We start from the raw sequence: 26,331 nt of genomic DNA, 5'->3' as shown, positions 1-26,331 counted from the left end.
TCATCATCAGCCATTTTCAATCCACTGCAGGATGAAGGGCTCTCCAGCAACTTTCCAGTTACTTCTGTTTTGAGCACTGGCCATCCATTTACTATCCACAAACTCATGAATTTCACTATCCATCTCTGCCTTTGTCTTCCAGGTTTTCTTCTAGCTCCTCTTGGTTATCATTCTGTTATTTTCTTAGTACATCTGCCATCATGTCTTCAAGCTGTGTGTCCTGCCCAAGACCATTTTAGTTCTTTAGTTTTGATAAGAATGTCCTTTACTTGAGTTTTCTGCCTAATCCATGTGTTTCTCTTCTTATCTAACAGTCTGATTCCCAATATAATTCGTTCCATTTTTCGCTGTGTAGTTCTCAGCTTCTCTACCATTCTTTTGGTGAGTGCCCAAGTTTCACTTCCATAAGTCATGGTGGGGAGTATACATTGGTTCATTATTTTACGTTTCAGACAAACTGGTATATTGCTCTTCAGTATGTGACTATATTTTCTGAATGTTATCCATCCAAAATTTATTCTTCTCTTGACTTCCAGCCATTTATTATTATTACAGCTAATAACTTGTCCCAGATAAGTATGACTCCACCTTTTCAATTACTGCTCCTTCAATCATTATTTCCCTTTCTATGGCATACTTGTTCATCATTACTTTTGTTTTAGCCATATTCATCTTTAGTCCAAAATCCTTACTAACCGTGCATAACTGATTAAGATTTTCCTCTAATTCTTTGGGATCGTGGCTTATGACCACAATGTCATCTGCAAATCGTAAATGGTTTAGGCACTCTCCGTTCACATTGACTCCTTTCTGCGACCAGTCTAATCTTCTGAATGCTTCCTCAAGGGCAGCAGTAAACAGCTTCAGAGATATTGTGTCTCCTTGTCGAACTCCTTTCTAAATTTTAAATTTCCTACTGTCTTTGTCTAGTCTAATAAAGGAGGTAGCACTCTCATATATTTTCTTCAAAATCATAATATATGGGGTATCTATGGCTTGTCTTTGCAGTGCCCGAAACATTGCCTTATGCTGTATGGAGTCAAATGGCTTTTCTTATGAAAAGCCATTTGACTTTTATGCCTGGCCAAATGCCAGGCATAATGGTGTTTTATATTCATTTGCTTTCTCTATTAGCTGTGATATTACGTGAAGGTGATCCATAGTTGAGAATCCTGTCCTAAAGCTAGCTTGCTCTTTCGGTTGATTCTCATCAAGTATTCTTTCTAATCTGTTAGTAATGACCCTTGTGAACAACTTGTAGATGTAGGATAACAAGCTAATTGGTCTATAATTTCTAATTTCTGGTTTATCTCCTTTCTTATGCCGCAAAACTGATTGCATTATTCCACTGCTTAGGCGTCACACCTTTTCTAATGCACTTTGTGAAGAGCCTTGCCAGTTTTTGTGTTATGTCTCTTCCTCCCAAGTTTAACAACTCTACAGTAACTTCATCTTCCCCCGGGGATCTCTGATTCTTCATTTTCTTCAATGCATGTTCTACCTAATCAGGAAGAATATCGGGTATGTCGCATGTGTTGCTACTTTGCAATCCATCTTCCACACTGCTGGCATCATTCCCCTGCTCCTTGTATAATCCTCTATAGTAGTCTTCTGCTATTTGAATTATGCCTTCTCTGCTGTTTATAAGTACACCATCGCTATTCTTCAGTTTCAGTATCATTTGTCTTCTGTATTACTGCTCATGGCTGCTGATTTAAATCCTTTGTTTTCCCTTAATGCTTGTTCTACTTTTCTTGTGTTAAATCTTCTTATGTCCTCTCTGAGTCTCTTTCTAATGGCTTTGCATAACTCAGTATACTCAATTTTCTCCCTGTCAGTGTTTTTCTTGCTTTTCATTTGTAGTCTTCGGTTCATCATGACAAGTGTTTGTTGACTAATTTTTTCTTCTTTGGATTTCTTTTTCCCTATAGGTTTCTTGGGCTTTATCACTTTCAGAAAGTTGTAATATTCCTCTTCGATATCTTGGTCCTGAGCAGTCTGCAGAAGCTCAAACTTGTTCTTAAGTTCCAGTAAATACTGCTTTTTCTCCTCTTCTGTTATCTCAAAGATCTTTGTATTATTTACTCGAGTCAGTTTTTTCCTTTCCTTTCTTACATCTATATCAAGCGTACATCTTACCATTCTGTGATCACTTCCAACATTTACCTTATTCAGGACGGTAACATCATTCACAATATAACTTCTGTTAGTGAGCATTAAATCGATTTCATTAGTAGTTAATCCATCTGGACTCTTCCATGTCCACTTTCTGTTCACCCTTTTCTTGAAAAAAAGTGTTCATTACTGACAGTCCTTGAGATTCTGCAAATTCCACAAGTCTTTCACCTCTTTCATTTCTTTCACCAATTCCAAAATTTCCTATAGTTCCCCTTTCTGCACTGTTTTGTCTTTTTCCAACCTTAGCATTGAAGTCCCCCATAATAATAGTGTAGTGGGTTTTCTGCTCATCTAGAAGACTCAATTTCGGTGTACATTTCTTCAACCTCTTCATCATCATGGCTCGATGTTGGTGCATAAATCATTATAATCTTTAGCTTGTATCTCTTAGAAATCTTGAGTATTAGTCTTGACACCCTTGGTGATGTACTTTTGAATTCCAAAATGTTGTTTTTTAAATCTTTATGGACCAGAAACAACTCCACCTTCACTCCTTTCACTGTTTCCATTGGTGTACAGCAGATTTCCACTTGATAAACTTATAAGTGATTCATTTCTTCTTCTTGTTTTAGCCAAACCTATGATATTCCAATTCACATTTTCTAATTCATCTTTCAGCTCTAATATTGCACCTAACTGTCATTAAAATTTATTGCAAAAAATGTTTTTTTTTTTTTTTTTTTTTTTTGAATGGTATTGTGAGCCCTAATCTTGTCCACGATATACAGGAATTTTGCTAGCAGGGATAAGGAGGGGATTATCCCCTTGTATAAGGAAATGATCAGACCAAACCATGAGTACTGCATACAGGTGTTGAGGCCACAATCCAGGATGTAGAGCTACTGGAACGAGGACAGAGGAAGGCAAAGAGATTCGCTGCTCTTACCAAGAACGACTTGCATTCTGAAAATTGCAGTATCTAGAGACTAGGCACCTGTGAGGTGATCTGAGTGAGGTGTATAAGGCCTTGAATGGTTTGCACAAGCTCAATACTGATGAGATTCTTGCTCAGATTACAGACCTCATGGCACATTAATTCAAACTGAGGAAAGACAGTTGTAGAATAATGTACGAAAATTTGCGTTTCGCCAACGGGTGGTTGATTGCTGGAACAAAATTCCATCGGTCATGGTGGAAATTGATAGATTAAATAAATTCAAGGAAAAACTGGACAAATGTTTGGAGTGAATGGACTTTTTTTTTTTTTTTTTTTTTATGTAAACCCCAAACACGAGAGGTATTAGAACCTATAGTACTTAGTAGCGTGCTTGGGTTGGAGGTTGAGAAGATGAAAGAATATATTTGTTGACACTGGACTTGAACTTCTGCAGACTGTAATTTTCAGGAAATACGTATGAAGGAAGGTTGTTCCAGAAAACGGCAGTTGAATGAATAAACGAGGAAGATGAAAAGTTAGTTCTGTGAGTTTGAAGTCGAACAGTAAATGGATGTTGGCTAGTGGCGGCACTTCTTCGGACTGTTTTGAAAGCGAGAATTACAGAAGCCAATTCAGAAGAACAGTGTCCATGGAAGTATCTGTAGAAGAAGCATGCAGCAGAAACAGTACGTCTATGAGACAGCGAGTGGAGAGACTTTGTTAAAGATGAATCATTAATTAGCCTAACTGCCCTCTTCTGAATGGAATCAAGAAGCCTGAGAGAGGTTTTGGGGGCACTACCCCAGATGTGGTAACAATATTCCATAGCAGGGCAGATTTGCAATATATAACAGAGTGAGCAGCTGTTTGGAAGAAAGGTATTGCTGAGAGCGAAAGAAAAAACCAAGTTTTTTAGATTCAGAGGAAGCAATATTTGGAATGTTCTTGAGTCAAGAGAGATTAGAAGTCAGGGTAATCCCCAAAAGAGGTATATCATTTTGCCTAGAAATCGGAGTGTCATTAAAGATAAGCATAGCAGCAGAAGAATCCTTTTTGCGAGATATAAAACAAGACTGAGTTTTAGAAAGGTTGAAATCAACTAAGTTGTCTTTGCCCCACTGGAGAATTACCTGAAGATCGGCATTTAAGGAATTGGTAGCAGATTTTCGAGAGGTTGAAGCTGATTGAGCAGGACAAGGTTTCTCAAAATTGAAATTGGAATGCAATGTGATATCATCGGCAAAACCATGGATAGGATTTCCAGTCAATGGAAGAAGGTCATTAATATACAAGAGGAAAAGAGTGGGGGAAAGAACTGAACCTTGGGGGGACACCAGCATTAGTGGAGAAGTTAGAAGACAGAGAGCCATCCACCATCACCCTCAGTCAGCGATCAGAGAGAAAACTGGATAACCAATTACTAAAAACAGTTGGCAAACCATAACATGGAAGTTTGTTTAGAAGACCTTTATGCCAAACACGATCGAAAGCCTTTGAGATGTCAAGAGCAACTACTTGTGTTTCACCGAACCTTTCCATTGAATTAGTGCATAAATAGGTAACATAAGCCAGAATATCACCAGTGGATCGATACTGACGGAATATCACCAGTGGATCGATACTGGCGATCGTTGATCAGACGGAAGGTTTCTAGGTAGTTTAAGAGTTGGCGGTTAATTGATTTCTCCATTACTTTAGAAAGAGTAGAAGTAATTGCATGGAACGATAATTGGATGGGAGGGATTTGTCGCCATTTTTTGGAACTGGCTGGATATGAGCAAATTTCCAAGCAGAAGGAAAAACACCTTTGGAATAAGAAAGTGAAAAAAGGCTGCAAAGAATAGAAGTAAGTTCAGGAGCACGGGTTTTGGGAACAAGTGGAGAAATACCATCAGGACCTGGAGCTTTCTTAGCATCAAGATTCGTCAAAATCCTTCTGACATCCTTTTGACAGAAGACCACAGGAGGCATTTATTTGTGCAGGTTGGGAATGGTGGGAGGTGTTTTACCAAGATCATTAATACATCAGTTGGAAGAAAAATGGGATGCTAGCAGGTCAGCTTTATCCTTGGCTGAAGTGACAACAGAACCATCTGGATTGGACAGAGCAGAGATGGGCAAAAGATGTGGCCAATAGCTTTGGCAAGAGACCAGAATGCTTGGCTACAATTAGGGCAAGAAGCAAGTTTTCTACTCTTAGCCTATTCAAACTCTAGTTTGGACTGATTAATAACTGCTTTACAATTGTTGCGAGCTTTGGTGTACACAGAAAATGAAACTGAAGAATTAGAAACAAGCCAATTACGACATGCAACATTCTTCTCTTGAACAGCCTTAGCACATTTATTGGAAAACCAAGGTTTAGATAAAGGACGAGATTTTAAAGAGGACTGTGGGATAAAGGATTCCATTCCTGCAAGAATAATTTCACTGACACAATCTGAGTAAAACGTTGAGATCAGAAGTTTTGAAACAGTAATCCGACCAAGGAAAAGAAGTCTCGCAGGTCATCCCATTTTGCATTCTTGTAATGCAACAACAAGAGGTTGGGAATAGCCATGAGATAAAGGTTCCATTGGAGAAGAGACAATCACCAAGTTGTGATCTGAAGTGCCTAAAGGACCTCTCTCTTCGACCGAGTACTTTAGCATTAGCATTAGTAGAGGCATATGATGCAAGAAAGCAAGCTTATTCAGCATCAGCCAAAAAAAAAAAAAAAAAATAAGCACAACCACTACTCCCATTTCACCCCTCCGTTCGTTCGAAATACCTGTCCATCTGAGCCTTAAATTTGTTTAGGCTATCAACTACAACAAGTGATGGAAGTCTATTCCACAAACCAACTGCCCGCTGGCTAAAGGCAAATTTCTGCACATCTATCCGACATCCGTCCTTCCTCAATTTGAATTTATGCCCTCTCAGGTGATTATTCTGAGCAGGAGAAAGAATCCCATCGCCATTGAGCATGCTCAAGCCATTCAAAGCCTTATACACCTCTATCAGATCACCTCGCCGATGCCTAGTCTCCAGACTCTGTAATTTGCAAAACTTAAGCCTTTCTTCGTAAGAGCAACCCTTTGTTCCATTCACTAATCTTGTTGCCCTTCTCTGTACTCTTTCAGCAGCTCTACATCCTTCTTGAAATGAGGCCTCCAGACCTGTATACAGTACTCAAGGTGTGGCTGACCAATGCCTTATACAAGGGAATAATCACATCCCTATCCCTGCTAGAAAAATTCCTGTATATCATTGACAATACACCATGAACTACTCTTGCAGCTCGTCTGCACTGCTCAGAGAACTCCATATCTGCCTGCACAATTACCCCCAAGTCCTTTTCATTCTCTACCACTGTCAGCTTAGTAGCACACAGTTGATACATTACACTGGGGTTACTGCTTCCCATATGCAGTACTTTACATTCGTCAATGTTAAACTTCATTTGTCACCTCTCTGCCCATCTGCTCAACCTTTCCAGATCCTGTTGCAGCAGCATAGCATCAGTAGTGTCCTTAACAACCCTGCCAACCTTTGTATCGTCTGCAAACTTGGACATTACGCTTGATATACCATCATCTATATCATTTCTAAATACAGAAAACAACAATAGATCCAACACTGAACCCTGAGGAACTCCACAAATAACATCAGACCACGTTGAGCAGTGTCCATTGATTACCACACTCTGTCCTCTGCCACTCAACCATCCCCTTATCCATAGCAGCAATTGGCCTCCAATGCCACACTGCTCCAATTTGTGCACCAGTCGTCCATGCGCAACAGTATCAAAAGCCTTTCTAAGATCCAAATATATAATATCAAAGTTATTCCCTGCATCCAGTTCTTTTGTGACTACATCACAGTATCCCATCAAATTGGTCAGACAAGACCTGCCCTTAACAAAACCATGCTGTGCCTGAGCTATAACTGAATTCTTGTCCAGATGATCCTGCAGTGCTTCTTTAACCAGTGCCTCCATTAATTTTCCTGTAACCGAATTTAAACTAACAGGTCTATAATTACTTGTGTCAGCCTTTGATCCTCCTTTGTGAATTGGGGTTCCATTTGCACATCTCCGACCTATGGGTACCTCCCCTGATTCCAAAGAAGCTCTCTTAATTATGGCTAGGGGTTTGTGCTTACTTCCTTAGCTGCCTCCTTTAATATTACTTGATAGATCCCATCTACCCCGGGTGCCTTTTTTATGTTTATCCTCAACAATTTCTCCTCCACTTTCCTCTCAGTTATTAGAAAATCATCTAGCTCACTGTCAATGTTTACTTCACCTACGACATTCCCCTTCCTGAATAACTTGCGTTATTCAGGAAGTAGATGCAAAATGTAGATGCAAAATACTCGTTTAGATTGTTAGCCACCTGAGCAGGATCCTCAACTGTTGAACCATCAACATCCAGTGGACCAATCTAATTCATCCCTTTCCTTCTTCAGTTTAAATAGGTAAAGATCTCTTTTCTGTTTTTCTTTGCATCCTTTGCCAAGGATTTCTCATAATCTGCCTTTGCCTGCCTAATCTCCTTTGTGACTTGGTTACAGACCAACCTATATCTATCATAGGCTTCCATGTCACCCATTAATTTGTATGTATCCCATGCATTTTTCTTCTCTGCCATATGTCTCATAGTTCATCTGACAACCATTTAGGCCTGAACCTTGAACAATATTTCTTGGTTGGTATATAAAGCCTGGTAGCTTCCAAGATTAGTTCCTTGAATGCTTCCCATTTTGAATTTGCTGTTGGTAACATCATCAGTTGGTCCCACTGTATAGAATTTAAATACTGTCTCAGCCCATCATAGTCGCCTTTACGAAAGCAAAAACCCTTCCCTTTACCTCTGATGGTGGTTACCTCCTTGAGTAAATCCCACTTCAACAAACTGTGATCACTGCCACCTAGTGGTTCCTTTATCTGCAAATTCTTAATGCATGAAGAATCACTACTGATAATCAGATCAAGAGTATTACTCCCTCCTAGTTGCCTCCCGAACATGCTGGTGTAGAAAACAATCATCCAATAAATCCACAAAAGCCTTGCTAGTGTGTGAGTGACAAACCCACAAATTCCAGTCAATATATGGGAAATTAAAATCCCCCATTATAAGACTCTCTTATTTACTGGCCCATTCTATTTCCCTGTACAGTATCTTATTATACTCATCAGAGACATTAGGCCTATAGCACACTCCTACTCTCAATTTTAATTTACCCATGCTTATGTCACACCAAACTGACTCGACACTGCCCTGTCCATCGATGTCGACTGGCTTCACTTCCTTGGATTTTATGTGTTTTTTAACTAATAGCATAACCCCTCCTCCCTTCCTATCCTGTCTATCCTTTCTGTAGACGTTGTACTCCCCAAATTCCAGTTCTGCATTCCTTATATCTGTGTGACACCATGTCTCTGATATCCCAACAATATCTGCCTTTGATGTTTTGAGCAAAACCTCAAATTTATTTACTAAACTCCTAAATTTGGTGTACACGCAAGTATACATGCACCTGTTTCTATTCTTAGCTACCCTAACACAACCCATGTGTTTACTTGTACCGCAATGACTTCCAGCAGTCTCTGAAATATCCTGCATATTGTTTTTCAGGCTTCTGCTCATTCCAATAGAAGCAGTGCAAGAATCTCTTTCACCTCTGCCAGTGGCTACTGTTAATCTATTTGTCTTTGTCTCCCCCCAAGCTAGCAGTTTTCCGACCCACCTAACACTGCCTCGATAGCATCAGCAAATATTCTTGCACCCTTTCTATTTAAGTGTATCCCATCCCTGTAGAAGCAATCTCTCCTGTTAACAAGTACAGTCCAGGCTGAAAAAAATTCTACCCCTTGAGGCTTGCACAATCTTTCCAGGGCCGAATTGATCGACACGGCTCTCATCATATACTCCCTCCTATCGTGTCTGGGCAGAATTGCAGACACTTTCAAATTCAACCCTAATTCACGGCTTTTTTTCATCAGTGACCTGTACTTGTTAAGTAATTCCGCTGGTCTCCTACTCTTAATATCATTAGTGCCAACGTGTACAACTATATCACCTTTTGGTCCCTTAAAAATGATATCCGCTCTACAACATCATCAACCTTTGCCCCTGGCAGACATACCCTGGTCCTGTTCCACCTATCCTTTTTACAAAGCATGTTCCCCGTTTCCCTGACAATAGAGTCACCAACAACTACTAGTTCCTGTGGGACCAGCGCATTCTGCCTTGGGAGCTGCCTCTGTGTTTCAAGATGACCAAGTGCAAGCTCTGGCGTTGATGTGGGCAGCTGAGAGCTTGATGGGCCCCTTAATTTATTTCCTTCGAGGGCATCCACCCTGTCCTTCAAGGTCTCATATAGGTCCATAACAACGCTGAGTTGTCGCCTAATTTCCTTGCACTCCTTGCATCGTGCACACACAAAGACATCCCCCATGGCAGTATCATGTCCCGTACCCGACTGCTCCGCAAACATCAAGCAAACAGTGCAAACTTAGAAGGGTTATTTGTGAGAAAAAGATCAAGTGTATTGGCTGTATGATTAGGTTTGTCCGGTATTCTTGTAGGTAAATGAACTATCTGTGCAAGGACATTAGTAATTGCATAGGCCTCAGCATCTCGACCAGCTGGGTCGGTGTGACTAGAAAACAGAAGCCAGCTGGAGTTGTGAACATTAAAATCACCAAGGAAAATTACCTCACTGTTAGGAAAGTGGGACTGGAGAAAGTCAAGTTGCAAAGAGAGGAAGTCAAAGAGCTTCAAGTGATTGGTGGAGCTGGGAGAACAGTAGAGACAACATATTCCCACGGATTAATGATCTTCCCACGGATTAATGATCTTGACGCAGTCACCGATCATCTTATTAGCACAATCACCTCTATCATTCAAGAGTTCGTACCTCTTAGTAAAAATTACAGGAATAGATTCCCTCATTGGATCACGACAGACATAATTGCGATTATACGAGCCAAAGAACAGTGCAGAAAACACTTTAGGACGACACATGATGAAGCATATATGGCACTGTTCAAGGAACACAGAAGTAACGTTAAAAGGATGATCAGAAATCAGTACGCTCGTTATATGCAATCAATTCAACACAGTTTCACAGTAAATGGAGACCTAAAGCCATTCTGGAACATGCTAAAGAATTCTAATAACTGCTCAACAGGAACAAGGATCATTGATTCCGATGGCAAGCCTATATAACCTGTGACAAAACTAAAGCAGATCTTTTTGCGACCTTTTTCTCCTCCTTTTCAGAGAAAACAGCAGCTACTGCTGCTTCAGCTTATCAATTTCAAGTTGTTAAGGATGATACACTGAATAATCTCTCGGTGGACACAGACGATATCATTCAAGCGCTTCGGAAACTAACAAAAGATTTTTCTGCAGGGCCAGATAAGATTCCACTTATCTTGTGGAAGAAATGCTTTCCACAACTTAAATATATAATATTGCATATATTCAATCTTTCCGTTAAGTCTGGTATCTACCCCACTCACTTCAAAACTGTCAATATTATTCCTATCCCAAAGAGAAGTGCAAACCACTCACTAGAGAATTACCGTCCCATCTGCCTTATGAACTCGCTGGCAAAAATTCTGGACACTGTCATTCACCACCGATTAATGGAATATTTTAATCACTTCATCAGCGACTGCCAACATGGCTTCACCAGGGGCCGATCAACTACCACTAATCTTCTCACCATCTGGCAACAGGTTCTAGACACCGTCGATCGCGGGGGACAGGTTGATGTGATCTACACAGACCTTACTAAGGCTTTCGACAGTGTCCCGCATAATCAACTTGCTCAAAAACTAAGCCACTATGGAATACTTGACCCTTTATTATCCTGGTTGATGAGTTATATCTCATATCGTAAACATACAGTGATCATCGGACAGGAAGTCTCAAGGGAATTTTTTCCATCGAGAGGAGTACCACAGGGATCATCTCTTGGGCCAATTTTATTCACCATCTTTATCAACGATCTACCGCAATTTGTTCAGAGAGGTGGTATCAAGATACTAATGTTTGCCGATGATGTGAAACTATATTCACCTATCTGCAGTCCAGATGATGCAGTTAACCTTCAGACTGCTCTCAACTCTTTTGCTGATTGGGTTGCTTTGAATGGTTTGGAGGTTAATACTATGAAGTGCAGCTCTATTTCCTTTGCCGCTACGAGGAAAACTAAGACTTTAGTTAATGAATATTACATCAAGGAGATGCCGATTTCCAGAGTTGACGAAGTTAAAGATCTGGGAGTTACTTTTACCGCTACATGTGGGTTTGAAAAACACGTTAGGAATATATTGAACCAAGCGAAAAAACAAATTGGCTTCATTAAACGGCAGACGTACAGATTTCAAGATCCTCAGTTCTCTGTGCTCCTATTTAAGACAACTATACTCCCTATAGTGGAGTTTGCTTCTCCTATATGGAACCCACACTATGCATACTTGATACAGCAAATAGAATCGCTCCAGATGAAATTTATCCACTATCTTTCCAGACGTAACCCCATGTTTTACCACAGAATATTCTACCGGAATCTCTGTTCCTACTTCAAGCTTCAATCTCTGGAAACTCGGCGAACTGTTCTTGATTTAAAACTGTTGTACCACATCTTCGCTGGATCAACTTACCTGCCGGATCTTCTATGCCATATTGACCTTCACGCTCCAGTGGTGGCTACTAGACAGAAGACTACTTTCCACATTGGTAACTCCAGATTAGAGATATCCAGGAACTCCTTCTTCAAAAGAACATTGGCACTCATGAACAAGTTTGACTTGGATATGGCTGTGAACAAGAAACAATTTCACAGATCTATTTGGAGTAAATTGACCGATTTACGGATGAGTTCTGGCCCAATGATGTCCTCATTAATTCGTGTGTGTGTGTGATGATGTCTCCTGCAGCAAACTGCTTTCTGCGAGTTTACATAGCGCTGGACTTGACGTCATGAATATCTTTTTATTTTTGTGAATTGAACTTTTCCCGTTTCCATTGTACAAAGTATATTAGTCTACCACTTATTTTTATGTTTGTACAACCTTTGCTCTGTTATACACTTTAACTGGGCGAATGCCTGTTGTGTATATTATATGTTAAAAAATAAATAAATAAAAATATGAATTTGACACAATGAGGTAGAGAGATTTTAAGCCAGAGAAGATCAAAGAGAGGAGATTCCAAATTGCCAAGTCTCTGACAGGGAATATCAGAACGGACATATGCACATGTACCACCCCTTTGAGGCAAAAGGAATCATACAACGAATAAATTGGGCATCTGAGATGAGCAGTAGTTGAATCAACCGATAACTGAGATTCTGTCAGAAAAAGTACATGGCGTTTGGCAGACTGAAAGTGGAAATGGACATCGTTGAGATTAGAATTGAGACCACGAATATTTGTGAAATGAATTAGGAAGTGCTCGAGAGGTTTAGATCTTTTCGCAGATAAGCTTGCTCTATTAGTTTGACAATTCATGGTGTATTCAATAGTAAGAAAAAGTGAGAGAAAAAGTGCTGTATGAAGTAATGAAATTTTTGGATATAGCGTATACATGGTAACAATATACCCAGATCCTTGACATAACGTGGCCTCGACAATGCTCCCCGCTTACACACTACTCGGACTCCCTCCAGTCACTATCTGGCAGTGTAGAGGTAGCAAGATAGGGAAGGGCTGACCGGAACTTAGCTCTAGAGACTAAACATGGGTTCCACCTCTTCAAGCCTCCAATAAGCAAAGTGGTGGTTTTGCACCGGTTGATGAGAGTCATCTACCACCTAGTACTGCCTGGTAACATAGAGGGGTGGCATTCCTCCATGTGGTGTGGGCACCACACCTCGACCCCTGCTTACGTTGGTTCACACCTGGATGGTCACCCACCATGTACTTATGCATGGAGGGTATACTCAGGATTACTAAGTCTCACCACTGTGAAGGTGCAAGCAGAGGATTTGGCTGTCACAGACCGTCCGGACTTCGCCGAAATTGGGTCCACTTGACTTGAGTGTCACCCGAATATCAGTTCCATCAGTGTTTTAGGCTCCCAGGTAGCAAGTACAGCTTGTCTGGCAGATCTGAGAGAATGTCTGTGACAACCTCAAGGACTTTCTTGCATCATATGCCTCTACTAAAGCTGATGTCATTTATTTGAAAGTTTAAGTGCAATACCAGGAGAGCTCCCTGTGAAGCTGAAGTTCGTTCTATTATGGGATTTAAAAGATCACTGTATTAACTATACGGGTTACTATTTTTTTACTGTATAAATCAAGCCCTGAACCAGCTATGGGCCTAGCACCGAACCCCCAGGGTTCAGTGCTGGGCCCATTGTTGTTTTGTGTATTTATTAATAATATTGATGAAGGTATATCAGGTTAATGCTTAATGCAGATGGTACGAAGGTTGGCAGGGTTGTTAATGCAGGGTTTTTCAGTACTGCATACAGGTCTGGAGATCTCATATTAAGAAGGATGCAGAGTTGCTAGAATGAGTACAGAGAAGGGCAACAAGATTGGTGAGAGGAACAAATGGGTTCTCTTACCAGGAGAGGCTTAAATTCTATCAGCTGCCGTATCTGGAGACTAGGTGCCTCTCCAATTTCTAGGTGATCTGATTGAGGTGTACAGGGCCTTGAATGGTTTGAATAGGCTCAATGCTGATGGGATACTTCCACTTGCTGAGATTAAGAACATGAGGGGGCTTAGATTCAAATTGAGGAAAGACAGTTGTAGAATATATGTGCAGAAGTTTGTCTTTAGCCAGCAGGTAGTTGAGTGTTGGAATAGACTTCCATCTGTTGTTGTGGAAGTGGATAGCTTAAATAAATTTAAGGCTGAAATAGACAAACGGTTGGAGTGACCAGATGGGAAGGGTGTTTTTTTTTTTTTTTTGGCTGATGCTCTAAAAGCTTGCTTTCTTGCATCATATGAATCAACTAATGCTAAATCCAGTAACAAAATGGACTCAACTTAAAGCATACAGATAATAAAGATAAAGCATTCTGTATTTTCAAGGAACTGAATAATAATAATAATTGAATAATAATAATTAAATAATAAAATAAATAGCTTTGTAAAAGAATAAGAGAAGTTTACCTCAATATGATACGTAGAACACTTCCAGAAGGCTTCTACATATCGTATATGGCACAAACGATACGCAGGTACTTTCGATCGTGTTTGGCATAAAGGTCTTCTAAACAAACTTCCATCTTATAGTTTGCCAACTGTTTTTAGTAATTGGTTATCCAGTTTTCTCTCTGATCGCTGACTGAGGGTGATGGAGGATGTCTCTCTGTCTTCTAACTTCTCCACTAATGCTGTTGTCCCCCAAGGTTCAGTTCTTTCCCCCACTCTTTTCCTCTTGTATATTAATGACCTTCTTCCATTGACTGGAAATCCTATCCATGGTTTTGCCGATGATATCACATTGCATTCCACTTTCAATTTTGAGAAACCTTGTCCTGCTCAATCAGCTTCAATTTCTCGAATATCCGCTACCAATTCCTTAAATGCCGATCTCCAGGTAATTCTCCAGTGAGGCAAAGACAACTTAGTTGATTTCAATTATTCTAAAACTCAGTTCTGTCTTATATCTCGCAAAAAAGGATTCTTCTGCACCTATGCTCATCTTTGGTGACACTCCGATTTCTAAGGAAAATTATATATCTCTTTTGGGGATTACCCTGGCTTCTAATCTTCCTTGGCACAAGCACATTACAAATATTGCTTCCTCTGCATCAAAAAAACTTGGTTTTCTCTTTCGCTCTCAGCAGTGCTTTTCTTCCAAACAGCTGTTCACTCTGTACAAATCGCAAATCCGCCCTACCTTGGAATATTGTTCCCACATCTGGGGTGGTGACCCCAAAACCTCTCTCAGGATTCTAGATTCCATTCAGAAGATGGCAGTTCAGTTAATTAATGACTCCTCTTTAACAGAGTCTCTCCACTCACTGTCTCATAGATGTACTGTTTCTGCTGTATGCCTCTTCTACAGATACTTCCAAGGGCACTGTTCTTCTGAATTGGCTTCTATAATTCATTAGCATTAGCATTAGTAGAGGCATTTGATGCAAGAAAGCAAGCTTATGCAGCATCAGCCAAAAAAAAAAAAAAAAAAAAACCCACTTCCACTTCACCCCTCTGTTCTTTCAAAATACCTGTCCAGCTGAGCCTTAAACTTATTTAGGCTATCAACCTCCACCACAAGGGATGGCAGTCTGTTCCACCAACCAACCACCCGCTGGCTAAAGGCAAATTTCCGCACGTCTATCCTACATCTGTCTTTCCTCAATTTGAATTTATGCCCTCTCAGGTGATTTTTCTGAGCTAGAGGAAGAATCCCATCAGCATTGAGCATGCTTAAACCATTCAAGGCTTTATACACCTCTATCAGATCACCTCGCTGGTGCCTAGTCTCCAGACACTGTAATTTGCAAAACTTAAGCCTTTCTTCGTAAGAGCACCCCTTTGTTCCATTCACTAATCTTGTTGCCCTTCTCTGTACTCGTTCCAGCAGCTCTACATCCTTCTTGAAATGAGGCCTCCAGACCTGTACACAGTACTCTAGGTGTGGCCTGACCATTGCCTTATACAAGGGAATAATCACCTCCTTATCCCTGCTGGAAAAATTCCTGTATATCATTGACAATACTCCATGAGCTATTCTTGCAGCCCGTCTGCACTGCTCAGAGAACTTCATATCTGCCTGCACAACCACCCCCAAGTCCCTTTCATTCTCTACCACTGTCAGTGTAGTACCACAGAGTTGATACGTTGCTCTGGGGTTGCTGTTTCCCATGTGTAGTACTTTACATTTGTCAATGTTAAACTTCATTTGCCACCTCTCAGCCCATCTGCTCAACCTTTCCAGATCGTGTTGCAGCAGCATAGTGTCAGTAGTGTCCTTGACAACCCTGCCAACCTTTGTATCATCTGCAAACTTGGACATTAAGCTTGATATACCATCATCAATATCATTTATAAATACAGAAAACAATAATGGACCCAACACTGAGCCCTGAGGGACTCCACTAATAACGTTAGTCCACGATGAGCAGTGTCCATTGATTACCACTCTCTGTCTTCTCCCCCTCAACCACCCCCTTATCCATAGCAGCAATTTGCCTCCAATGTCACACTGCTCCAATTTGTGTAGCAGTCTTCCATGTGCAACAGTATCAAAAGCCTTTCTAAGATCCAAGTATATAATATCAAAGTTATTCCCTGCATCCAGTTCTTTTGTGACTGCATCATAGTATCCAATCAAGTTGGTCAGGCAAAACTTCCCCTTAACAAAACCATGCTGTGTCTGAGCTATAACTGAAGTCTTGTCTAAATGATCCTGCAGTGCTTCTTTAACCAGTGCCTCCATTAATTTTCCTGGAACAGAAGTTAAGCTCACAGGTCTATAATTACTTGTGTCAGCCTTTGATCCTCCTTTGTGAATTGGGGTCACATTTGCACATTTCCAGTCTATGGGTACCTCCCCTGAGTCCAAGGAAGCTCTCATAATTATGGCTAAGGGTTTGCTTACTTCCTTTGCTGCCTCCTTTAATATAACTGGATAGATCCCATCCACCCCGGGTGCCTTTCTTGTGTTTATCTTCAACAGTTTCTCCTCCACTTTACTCCCAGTTATTTCAAGATTCTGTAGCTTACTGCTAGAGTTGAATACACCTCTGGCATTCCCCTCGCTGAATAACTCCTCATGTGTGAATGTCGATGCAAAATATTCATTTAGTTTGTTAGCTACCTGAGCAGGATCATCAACAGTTGACCCATCAATATCAAGTGGACCAATCTGATTCATCCCCTTCCTTCTAGAGTTTACATAAGTAAAGAACTCTTTGCTGTTTTTCTTTGCATCCCTTGCCAAGGATTTCTCGTAATCTGCCTTCGCCTGCCTAACCTCCTTTGTAACTTGGTTGCATATCAACTTGTATCTATCATAGGCTTCTGTGTCATGTGTTAATTTATATGTATCCCATGCATTTTTCTTCTCTGCCATATGCATCATTAGGCCTAGTAGCTTCCAAGATAAGTTCTTTGAATGCTTCCCATTTTGAATTTGCTGTTGGTAACATCATCAGTTGGTCCCACTGTATAGAATTTAAATACTGTCTCAGTCCATCGGAGTCGCCTTTACGGAAGCAATAACCCTTCCCTTTACCCCTAATGGTAGTTACCTCTTTCAGTAAATCCCACTTCAGCACACTGTGATCACTGCCACCTAGTGGTTCATTTATCTGCAGATTCTTAATGCATGAAGAATCACTGCTGATAATCAAATCCAGAGTATTACTCCCTCTAGTTGCCTCCCGAACATGCTGATGTAGAAAACAATCATCCAATAAATCCACAAAAGCCCTGCTAGTGTGTGAGTAACCAGCCCCCAAATTCCAGTCAATATCTGGGAAATTAAAATCTCCCATTATAAGACTCTCTGATTTACTGGCCCACTCTATTTCCCTGTACAGTTCCTTATTATACTCATCAGAGTCATTAGGCCTATAGCACACTCCTACTCTCAATTTTGATCTCCCAATGCTTATGTCACACCAAACTGACTCCACACTGCACTGTCCAGCGATGTCGACTGGCTTCGCTTCCTTGGTTTTTATGTGTTTCTTAACTAATAGCATAACCCCTCCCCCCTTCCTATCCTGTCTATCCTTTCTGTAGACGTTGTACTCCCCAAATTGCAGTTCTGCATCACTTATATCTGTGTGACACCACGTCTCTGATATCCCAACAATATCTGCCTTTGATGTTTTGAGCAATACCTCAAATTCATCAAATTTATTTACTAAACTCCTAGCATTGGTGTACACGCAAGTATACCTGCACCTGTTTCTATTCTTAGCTACCCTAACACAACCCATGTGTTTACTTGTACCGCAATGGCTCCCAGCAGTCTCTGAAATACCATGCATCTTGTTTTTCAGGCTTCTGCTCATTCTAATAGAAGCAGTGCAAGAATCTCTTTCACCTCTGCCAGTGGCTACTGTCAATCTATTGGTCTTTGTCTCCCCCCAAGCTAGCAGTTTTCCGACCCACCTAACACTGCCTCGATAGCATCAGCAAATATTCTTGCACCCTTTCTATTTAAGTGTATCCCATCCCTGTAGAAGCAATCTCTCCTGTTAACAAGTACAGTCCAGGCTGAAAAAAATTCTACCCCTTGAGCCTTGCACAATCTTTCCAGGGCCGAATTGATCGACAAGGCTCTCATCATATACTCCCTCCTATCGTGTCTGGGCAGAATTGCAGACACTTTCAAATTCAACCCTAATTCTCGGCTTTTGTTCAACAGTGACCTGTACTTGTTAAGTAATTCTGCCGGTCTCCTACTCTTAATATTATTAGTGCCAACGTGTACAACTATATCACCTTTTGTGCCCTTAAAAGATGATATTCGCTCTACAACGTCATCAACCTTTGCCCCTGGCAGACATACCCTGGTCCTGTTCCAAAATGCTCTCTTTCAAAACAGTCCGAACATGTGCCGCCACCAGCCAACATCCATTTACTGTCTAACTTCAAACCCACAGAACCAACTTTTCATCTTCCTCATTTATTCATTCAACTGCCGTTTTCTGGAACAGCCTTCCTTCATACATATTTCCTGAAAATTAGTCTACAGAAATTCAAGTCTAATGTCCACAAATATCTTCTTTTGTCTTCTCAACCTCCAACCCATGCATTGTATTAAGTACTATCGGTTCTAGTACCTCTCATGTTTGGGGTTTTCTTAAAAAAAAAATCATATTGAGGTAAACTTCATTATTCTTTTACAAATATAAAATAAATACCATTTTTTTTCATATATCTCAGTCTTTTTGTGAATTTAATCTGAAGCATGAGATTTATCCTAAGGCTACAGCCAAACAAATAAATATTTATTATTAAATGTGTTTTTATTAACTTCAGCATGGTTACTCACCCATTTGGCTGTAAGCTTAAAATGTAGGCTTGGAATTTTGCCTATTTTCATTGAGTACTTTGTATAAAAAGTTAGAAATGTACATTGTTTTCTAGTAACATGCATGCTTTTTTTTTTTCTGTTTGATGCACATCAAATTTATCTTATAATAATGGATTGCCATACTTATTAAATGTGATATTTTATTTTTATTTTGATTCAAAATTTTAAAATGTTATTGTTAATACATTATTTTCAGTTAAACAAAACTTTTATTAATTCTGCTAAAAATCATCAAATAATGCTACACTCATAAAACATTTCATATTGCAGTGAAACCAGAAGTTAACACAATGAAGCAGAAGGCAAAATTGGTTACACAAACATGCTAGACCTGGCAACACACAATTCAAAGTTAAAAAAAAAAACAAAAAAAAACAATTGTTCACTTCCAAAACTGCTCAAATAAATCTCATCTATATTTAGGAAGATACTGAAAATTTCAGCCTTGAACTAAAAATTAATGCACAATAGTGCATTAATTTTTAACATGTTGCCAGGTCTAGCATTTTGGATAGGAACTTGTCAGATCACATGTGACTACCAACAGGATAAAGAAACTAGTCAAATGTACGGCAGAACATTCCTGCAGCCATCAGAAGGGTGGTAGTCTATTTGAGACCAGTCTCTCATTAACCAGACATTATTGAAAACAATATTATTATAGATAAACAAAGTGGAATAATTTAGAACTTTGTGATATAGCTTAATAACTAACTGTTCAAATATTAATATGACTATCTATAAGAAAACAAGGCACAAGCAATCTAATGATGTTCGACAGCCATTCAAGTGGAGAATGCATTAAAATAAAGTTATATGCAGTACATACCTTACACCATGGACTAGTAAGCACAAAGTAAGTATTGACATTCTCCTCTCCAATTTGTTCTGCTATATATAAACCTAAAGAGCCATAAGTGTCATAGATATTTCTTTTTGTTGGGTCAATCAGAATACTATGTGCATGATTAATATCTTTGAACTGAAAATAGAGAAAACAAATAATAATCCACAGATGATTAACAAAATATTCAAATAACAAAAACAGTTCTGCTAACCTAAACTAATTTACATACATAAAATTTAATATATACTTGAATATGAATAATTCAATGTTTAAGCAATATGCTGTAAAATACCATTACAACAAACTTCTTAGGTGTGAGGGCAAAATTGGCAGTGGCTATTTTAGAGTTGAAACTATTTGTACAGAATAAAGGATTAGGGTTGAATTTGAAAGTGTCTGCAATTCTGCCCAGACACGATAGGAGGGAGTATATGAGGGGAGCCTTGTCGATCAATTCGGCCCTGGAAAGATTGTGCAAGGCTCAAGGGGTAGAATTTTTTTCATCCTGGACTGTACTTGTTAACAGGAGAGATTGCTTCTACAGGGATGGGATACACTTAAATAGAAAGGGTGCAAGAATATTTGCTGATGCTATCGAGGCAGTGTTAGGTGGGTCGGAAAACTGCTAGCTTGGGGGGAGACAAAGACCAATAGATTGACAGTAGCCACTGGCAGAGGTGAAAGAGATTCTTGCACTGCTTCTATTAGAATGAGCAGAAGCCTGAAAAACAAGATGCATGGTATTTCAGAGACTGCTGGGAGCCATTGCGGTACAAGTAAACACATGGGTTGTGTTAGGGTAGCTAAGAATAGAAACAGGTGCAGGTATACTTGCGTGTACACCAATGCTAGGAGTTTAGTAAATAAATTTGATGAATTTGAGGTATTGCTCAAAACATCGAAGGCAGATATTGTTGGGATATCAGAGACGTGGTGTCACACAGATATAAGGGATGCAGAACTGCAATTTGGGGAGTACAACGTCTACAGAAAGGATAGACAGGATAGGAAGGGAGGAGGGGTTATGTTATTAGTTAAGAAACAAATAAAGTCCAAGGAAGTGAAGCCAGTCGACATCGCTGGACAGTGCAGTGTGGAGTCAGTTTGGTGTGACATAAACATTGGGAGATCAAAATTGAGAGTAGGAGTGTGCTATAGGCCTAATGACTCTGATGAGTATAATAAGGAACTGTACAGGGAAATAGAGTGGGCCAGTAAATCAGAGTGTCTTATAATGGGAGATTTTAATTTCCCAGATATTGACTGGAATTTGGGGGCTGGTTACTCACACACTAGCAGGACTTTTGTGGATTTATTGGATGATTGTTTTCTACATCAGCATGTTCGGGAGGCAACTAGAGGGAGTAATACTCTTGATTTGATTATCAGCAGTGATTCTTCATGCATTAAGAATCTGCAGATAAATGAACCACTAGGTGGCAGTGATCACAGTGTGCTGAAGTGGGATTTACTCAAAGAGATAATTACCATTAGGGGTAAAGGGAAGGGTTATTGCTTCCGTAAAGGCGACTCCGATGGACTGAGACAGTATTTAAATTCTATACAGTGGGACCAACTGATGATGTTACCAACAGCAAATTCAAAATGGGAAGCATTCAAAGAACTTATCTTGGAAGCTACTAGGCTTTACATACCAACTAAGAAATATTGTTCAAGGTTTAGGCCAAAATGGATGTCAGATGAACTAATGAGGCATATGGCAGAGAAGAAAAATGCATGGGATACATACAAATTAACACATGACACAGAAGCCTATGATAGATACAAGTTGATATGCAACCAAGTTACAAAGGAGGTTAGGCAGGCGAAGGCAGATTACGAGAAATTCTTGGCAAGGGATGCAAAGAAAAACAGCAAAGAGTTCTTTACTTATGTAAACTCTAGAAGGAAGGGGGTGAATTAGATTGGTCCACTTGATATTGATGGGTCAAGTGTTGATGATCCTGCTCAGGTAGCTAACAAACTAAATGAATATTTTGCATCGACATTCACACATGAGGAGTTATTCAGCGAGGGGAATGCCAGAGGTGTATTCAACTCTAGCAGTAAGCTACAGAATCTTGAAATAACTGGGAGTAAAGTGGAGGAGAAACTGTTGAAGATAAACACAAGAAAGGCACCCGGGGTGGATGGGATCTATCCAGTTATATTAAAGGAGGCAGCAAAGGAAGTAAGCAAACCCTTAGCCATAATTATGAGAGCTTCCTTGGACTCAGGGGAGGTACCCATAGACTGGAAATGTGCAAATGTGACCCCAATTCACAAAGGAGGATCAAAGGCTGACACAAGTAATTATAGACCTGTGAGCTTAACTTCTGTTCCAGGAAAATTAATGGAGGCACTGGTTAAAGAAGCACTGCAGGATCATTTAGACAAGACTTCAGTTATAGCTCAGACACAGCATGGTTTTGTTAAGGGGAAGTCTTGCCTGACCAACTTGATTGGATACTATGATGCAGTCACAAAAGAACTGGATGCAGGGAATAACTTTGATATTATATACTTGGATCTTAGAAAGGCTTTTGATACTGTTGCACATGGAAGACTGCTACACAAATTGGAGCAGTGTGACATTGGAGGCAAATTGCTGCTATGGATAAAGGGGTGGTTGAGGGGGAGAAGACAGAGAGTGGTAATCAATGGACACTGCTCATCGTGGACTGATGTTATTAGTGGAGTCCCTCAGGGCTCAGTGTTGGGTCCATTATTGTTTTCTGTATTTATAAATGATATTGATGATGGTATATCGGGCTTAATGTCCAAGTTTGCAGACGATACAAAGGTTGGCAGGGTTGTCAAGGACACTACTGACACTATGCTGCTGCAACAGGATCTGGAAAGGTTGAGCAGATGGGCTGAGAGGTGGCAAATGAAGTTTAACATTGATAAATGTAAAGTACTACACATGGGAAACAGCAACCCCAGAGCAACGTATCAACTCTGTGGTACTACACTGACAGTGGTAGAGAATGAAAGGGACTTGGGGGTGGTTGTGCAGGCAGATATGAAGTTCTCTGAGCAGTGCAGAAGGGCTGCAAGAGTAGCTCATGGAGTATTGTCAATGATATACAGGAATTTTTCCAGCAGGGATAAGGAGGTGATTATTCCATTGTATAAGGCGATGGTCAGGCCACACCTAGAGTACTGTATACAGGTCTGGAGGCCTCATTTCAAGAAGGATGTAGAGCTGCTGGAACGAGTACAGAGAAGGGCAACAAGATTAGTGAATGGAACAAAGGGGTGCTCTTACGAAGAAAGGCTTAAGTTTTGCAAATTACAGTGTCTGGAGACTAGGCACCAGCGAGGTGATCTGATAGAGGTGTATAAAGCCTTGAATGGTTTAAGCATGCTCAATGCTGATGGGATTCTTCCTCTAGCTCAGAAAAATCACCTGAGAGGGCATAAATTCAAATTGAGGAAAGACAGATGTAGGATAGACGTTCGGAAATTTGCCTTTAGCCAGCGGGTGGTTGGTTGGTGGAACAGACTTCCATCCCTTGTGGTGGAGGTTGATAGCCTAAATAAGGCTCAGCTGGACAGGTATTTTGAACGAACAGAGGGGTGAAGTGGAAGTGGGTTTTTTTTTTTTTTTTTTTTTTGGCTGATGCTGCATAAGCTTGCTTTCTTGCATCAAATGCCTCTACTAATGCTAATGCTAAAGGATGTGATTTTAGAGTGCAATAGGGTTGTTGTTGTTGTTTGTTATTTGGTTTTTTAGGAGCATTAGCTACTAAGGCCATGTTGCCCCGGGGATATGCAGTGGTCATTCCCTGACCTTTCCGAATCCTCTGTATCTGGTGGTCATGGGCTCGAACCACGAGCTGATCAAGAAGGGTGTGCTATGCGCTGCTGCTTCTGCCCACCTGGCTACGTAGGTGCCGTGCAATAGGGAATAATGAATTTCATTCCTACAAGTATAACTGCAGCAACACAACTGAGCAAATATTAGATTTGGAAGATTTAAAACAGTATCAAACTAAGGAAAATAGTAATAGAAATCATGGATGCAATCATCCCATTTCACATTCTTATAATGCCCAAACAATATTTAGCTGAGAAAGGATGTGGGAAATAGGCCTTGAAGTTGTAACCTGAGGTACCTAAAGGCCCTTAACAAGGCCCTTGATTTCCCCTATCAACAGCTCTTAAAAGTACTGTGTACTTTTAAGAGCTGTTGATAGGGGAAAATCAAGTATGTGTAAGTGTGTGTGGTTAGGACTGTCTGATATTATGGTAGTAAACGAACAAGTTGTGCAAGGTTTAGTAATCGCAAAAGCCTCAGCATCTTAATCAACTTGATCTGTTTAACAAGAAAATTAAGCCAATTGGAACTGTAAACATTAAAATCACCAACGAAAATTAATTCACTGCTGAGAAAGTTAGATTGGAGAAAGCAGTTTCAAAGAAAGCAAGTCAAAAAGTTTCAACCGATTTGCAAAATTAGGAGAACAACAGAGGCAACAGATGAATCTGACAAAAGAGATTAAGCTAGTATCATATCTGTATATAAAAAAAAAAAAAAAAAAAAATTCCAAGCAATATATGCTGATTTCAATGAACTATGAGCAGTCTCCAATACAGCAGATATATGAACAAGTACCACCTTTAAAGGGAAAGGAATCATTGAGCAACTAACTAAGACAGCAGAGATTGATGGTAGTGGTTAAGGAACTCGATAACTAAAATTGTCCGATACAAGTGCTGCTTGGCAGACTCCAGGTGGAAATGGATAACATTAAGATTGGAATTAAAACCACAAGACTGGTGGTATTTTACAAGGAAACTGAAACTATCAGTTTGATAACTGATAACTGAAATTATCAGTTACAAATAAGTAAAGCTTGCCAGAACCTAGGGGTGGAAGTGGGCATCACTAAGACTGAAACTTGGACCACGTATATACCGATGAGCCAAAATATTATGACTACCTACCTAATATGATGTTGGTCCTCCACGTGCAACCAGAACAGCGCGTAACCGGCAAGGCATCGACGCTACAAGATTTCTAAATGTGTCTTGTGGTATCTGGTACCAACACGTAACCAGCAGATCGTTTTAAATCTTGTAAGGTCCGTGGTTGAGACGATGCAGATCAGAGTTGCTGTTCCAACACAAATCACAGATGCTCGATGGGATTGATGTCTGGAGAATTTCGAGGCCAGGGAAATACCTGGAAGTCTTCCAGGTAAAGTGTGTTGATGTCTAGCGGCACCAGGGATTTCCCCAATCTCTGCGTTGCTTATATTGTGGGTGTGCCAGTTTGCTGGGAAAGCCATAGATTTAAAAGTGTATGGGTATTGAATTTGTGTTATGTCGTGTACCATTGTTCATCTGGTCATTTAGTCACTAGACCCCTGCTGAGGCCAAAAGTTGGCCCACTTACACCCCATGAAGGCAGACCAGGAACCTAGTAGACTATTTTTACTCTGGCAGGTCCTGTTGCCTAATTTCCTGAGATTTCAGTGGCTAGGACCTAAAAGAAAAAAAAAAAAAAAAAAAAATTTTATACATATATATATAAGGATATATACATATACACACCCGCATATAAAAAATGTGTGTGTGTCTTCAATTGTGTGGGAAAATATCGCTTAGATGTAAGAAGGCTGAAAGCGGGCGTAGTTAATTTGGAGTTGATTAAAGTTTTGGTGTGGGGGCATATGCTTGTGTAAAGATAGAGGGGGAGGAGACTACAGACTGGGGGGGGGAGTCATGCAGAAGTATGGGGACAATAGAGTAGGCAACCCCAGTAGATCAGCAGCAGCAAGAAAGGAGGGGTGTGCCCTCCCACCCCAGGATTTAAAGAGAGTCGGGCTAGGTTGCCCAGCTCAGATCATCACCACGTGGTGTCAGCTAATGTTTAGGTAGGTGGTAGTTGTCAGAGCACCTGGCACATGGATTACTAGACCCAAGGTATCCCAGCAAAACACTGCCCAAAGTATAACACTGCCGCCATCGACTTGTTTTCGTGCCACGGTGCATCCAAGTGCCATCACTTCCCCAGGTAAACGATGCACACGTACCTGGCAGGCCGGCCATCCACATGGTGCAACAGGAAGCGTGATTCATCAGACCAGACGACCTTCTTCCAATCGCTCAAGGTCCAGTTTCGATGCTCGCGTGCCCATTGTAGGTGATATCGCCGGTGAACAATGGTTAGCATGGGTACTCTGAGCAGCCTGTGGCTATGCAGCCCCATTTTCAGCAGGATTCAATGTACTGTGTGTTGTGACACATTACTCCTGTCACCAGTATTGAAATTACCAGCAAGTTGTGCCACAGCTGCTCTGAAGGGAGAGCCTTCGTTCACCTCGAGCAGTGGTCGTCCAACACCTCGCCAGCGGTTTGTGGGTTTTCCAAGGAGGAAAACTCCTCAGACCACTTTCGGTAGGT

At 40.5% G+C, this 26,331-nt stretch overlaps 1 protein-coding gene across 1 annotated transcript in view; it reads right to left on the bottom strand.

Annotated features, from left to right (window-relative positions):
* LOC150079065 (dnaJ homolog subfamily C member 5-like) overlaps window positions 1–26,331 on the bottom strand; it is a 181,631-nt gene that overhangs the window by 76,460 nt on the left and 78,840 nt on the right. The window contains exon 4 of the mRNA XM_090382579.1: window positions 19,900–20,052. Coding sequence (XP_090238705.1) covers window positions 19,900–20,052 — 153 coding nt within the window. The remainder of the gene's footprint in view (window positions 1–19,899; window positions 20,053–26,331) is intronic.

This window comes from Mastigoproctus giganteus, chromosome 10, assembly GCF_048544385.1.
Source record: "Mastigoproctus giganteus isolate SK-2022 chromosome 10, ASM4854438v1, whole genome shotgun sequence".
In the NCBI taxonomy this organism is placed as follows: domain Eukaryota; kingdom Metazoa; phylum Arthropoda; class Arachnida; order Uropygi; family Thelyphonidae; genus Mastigoproctus; species Mastigoproctus giganteus.
The sequence above is the reverse complement of the archived record's forward strand: the minus strand, read 5'-3'. Positions and strand labels throughout refer to the sequence as shown.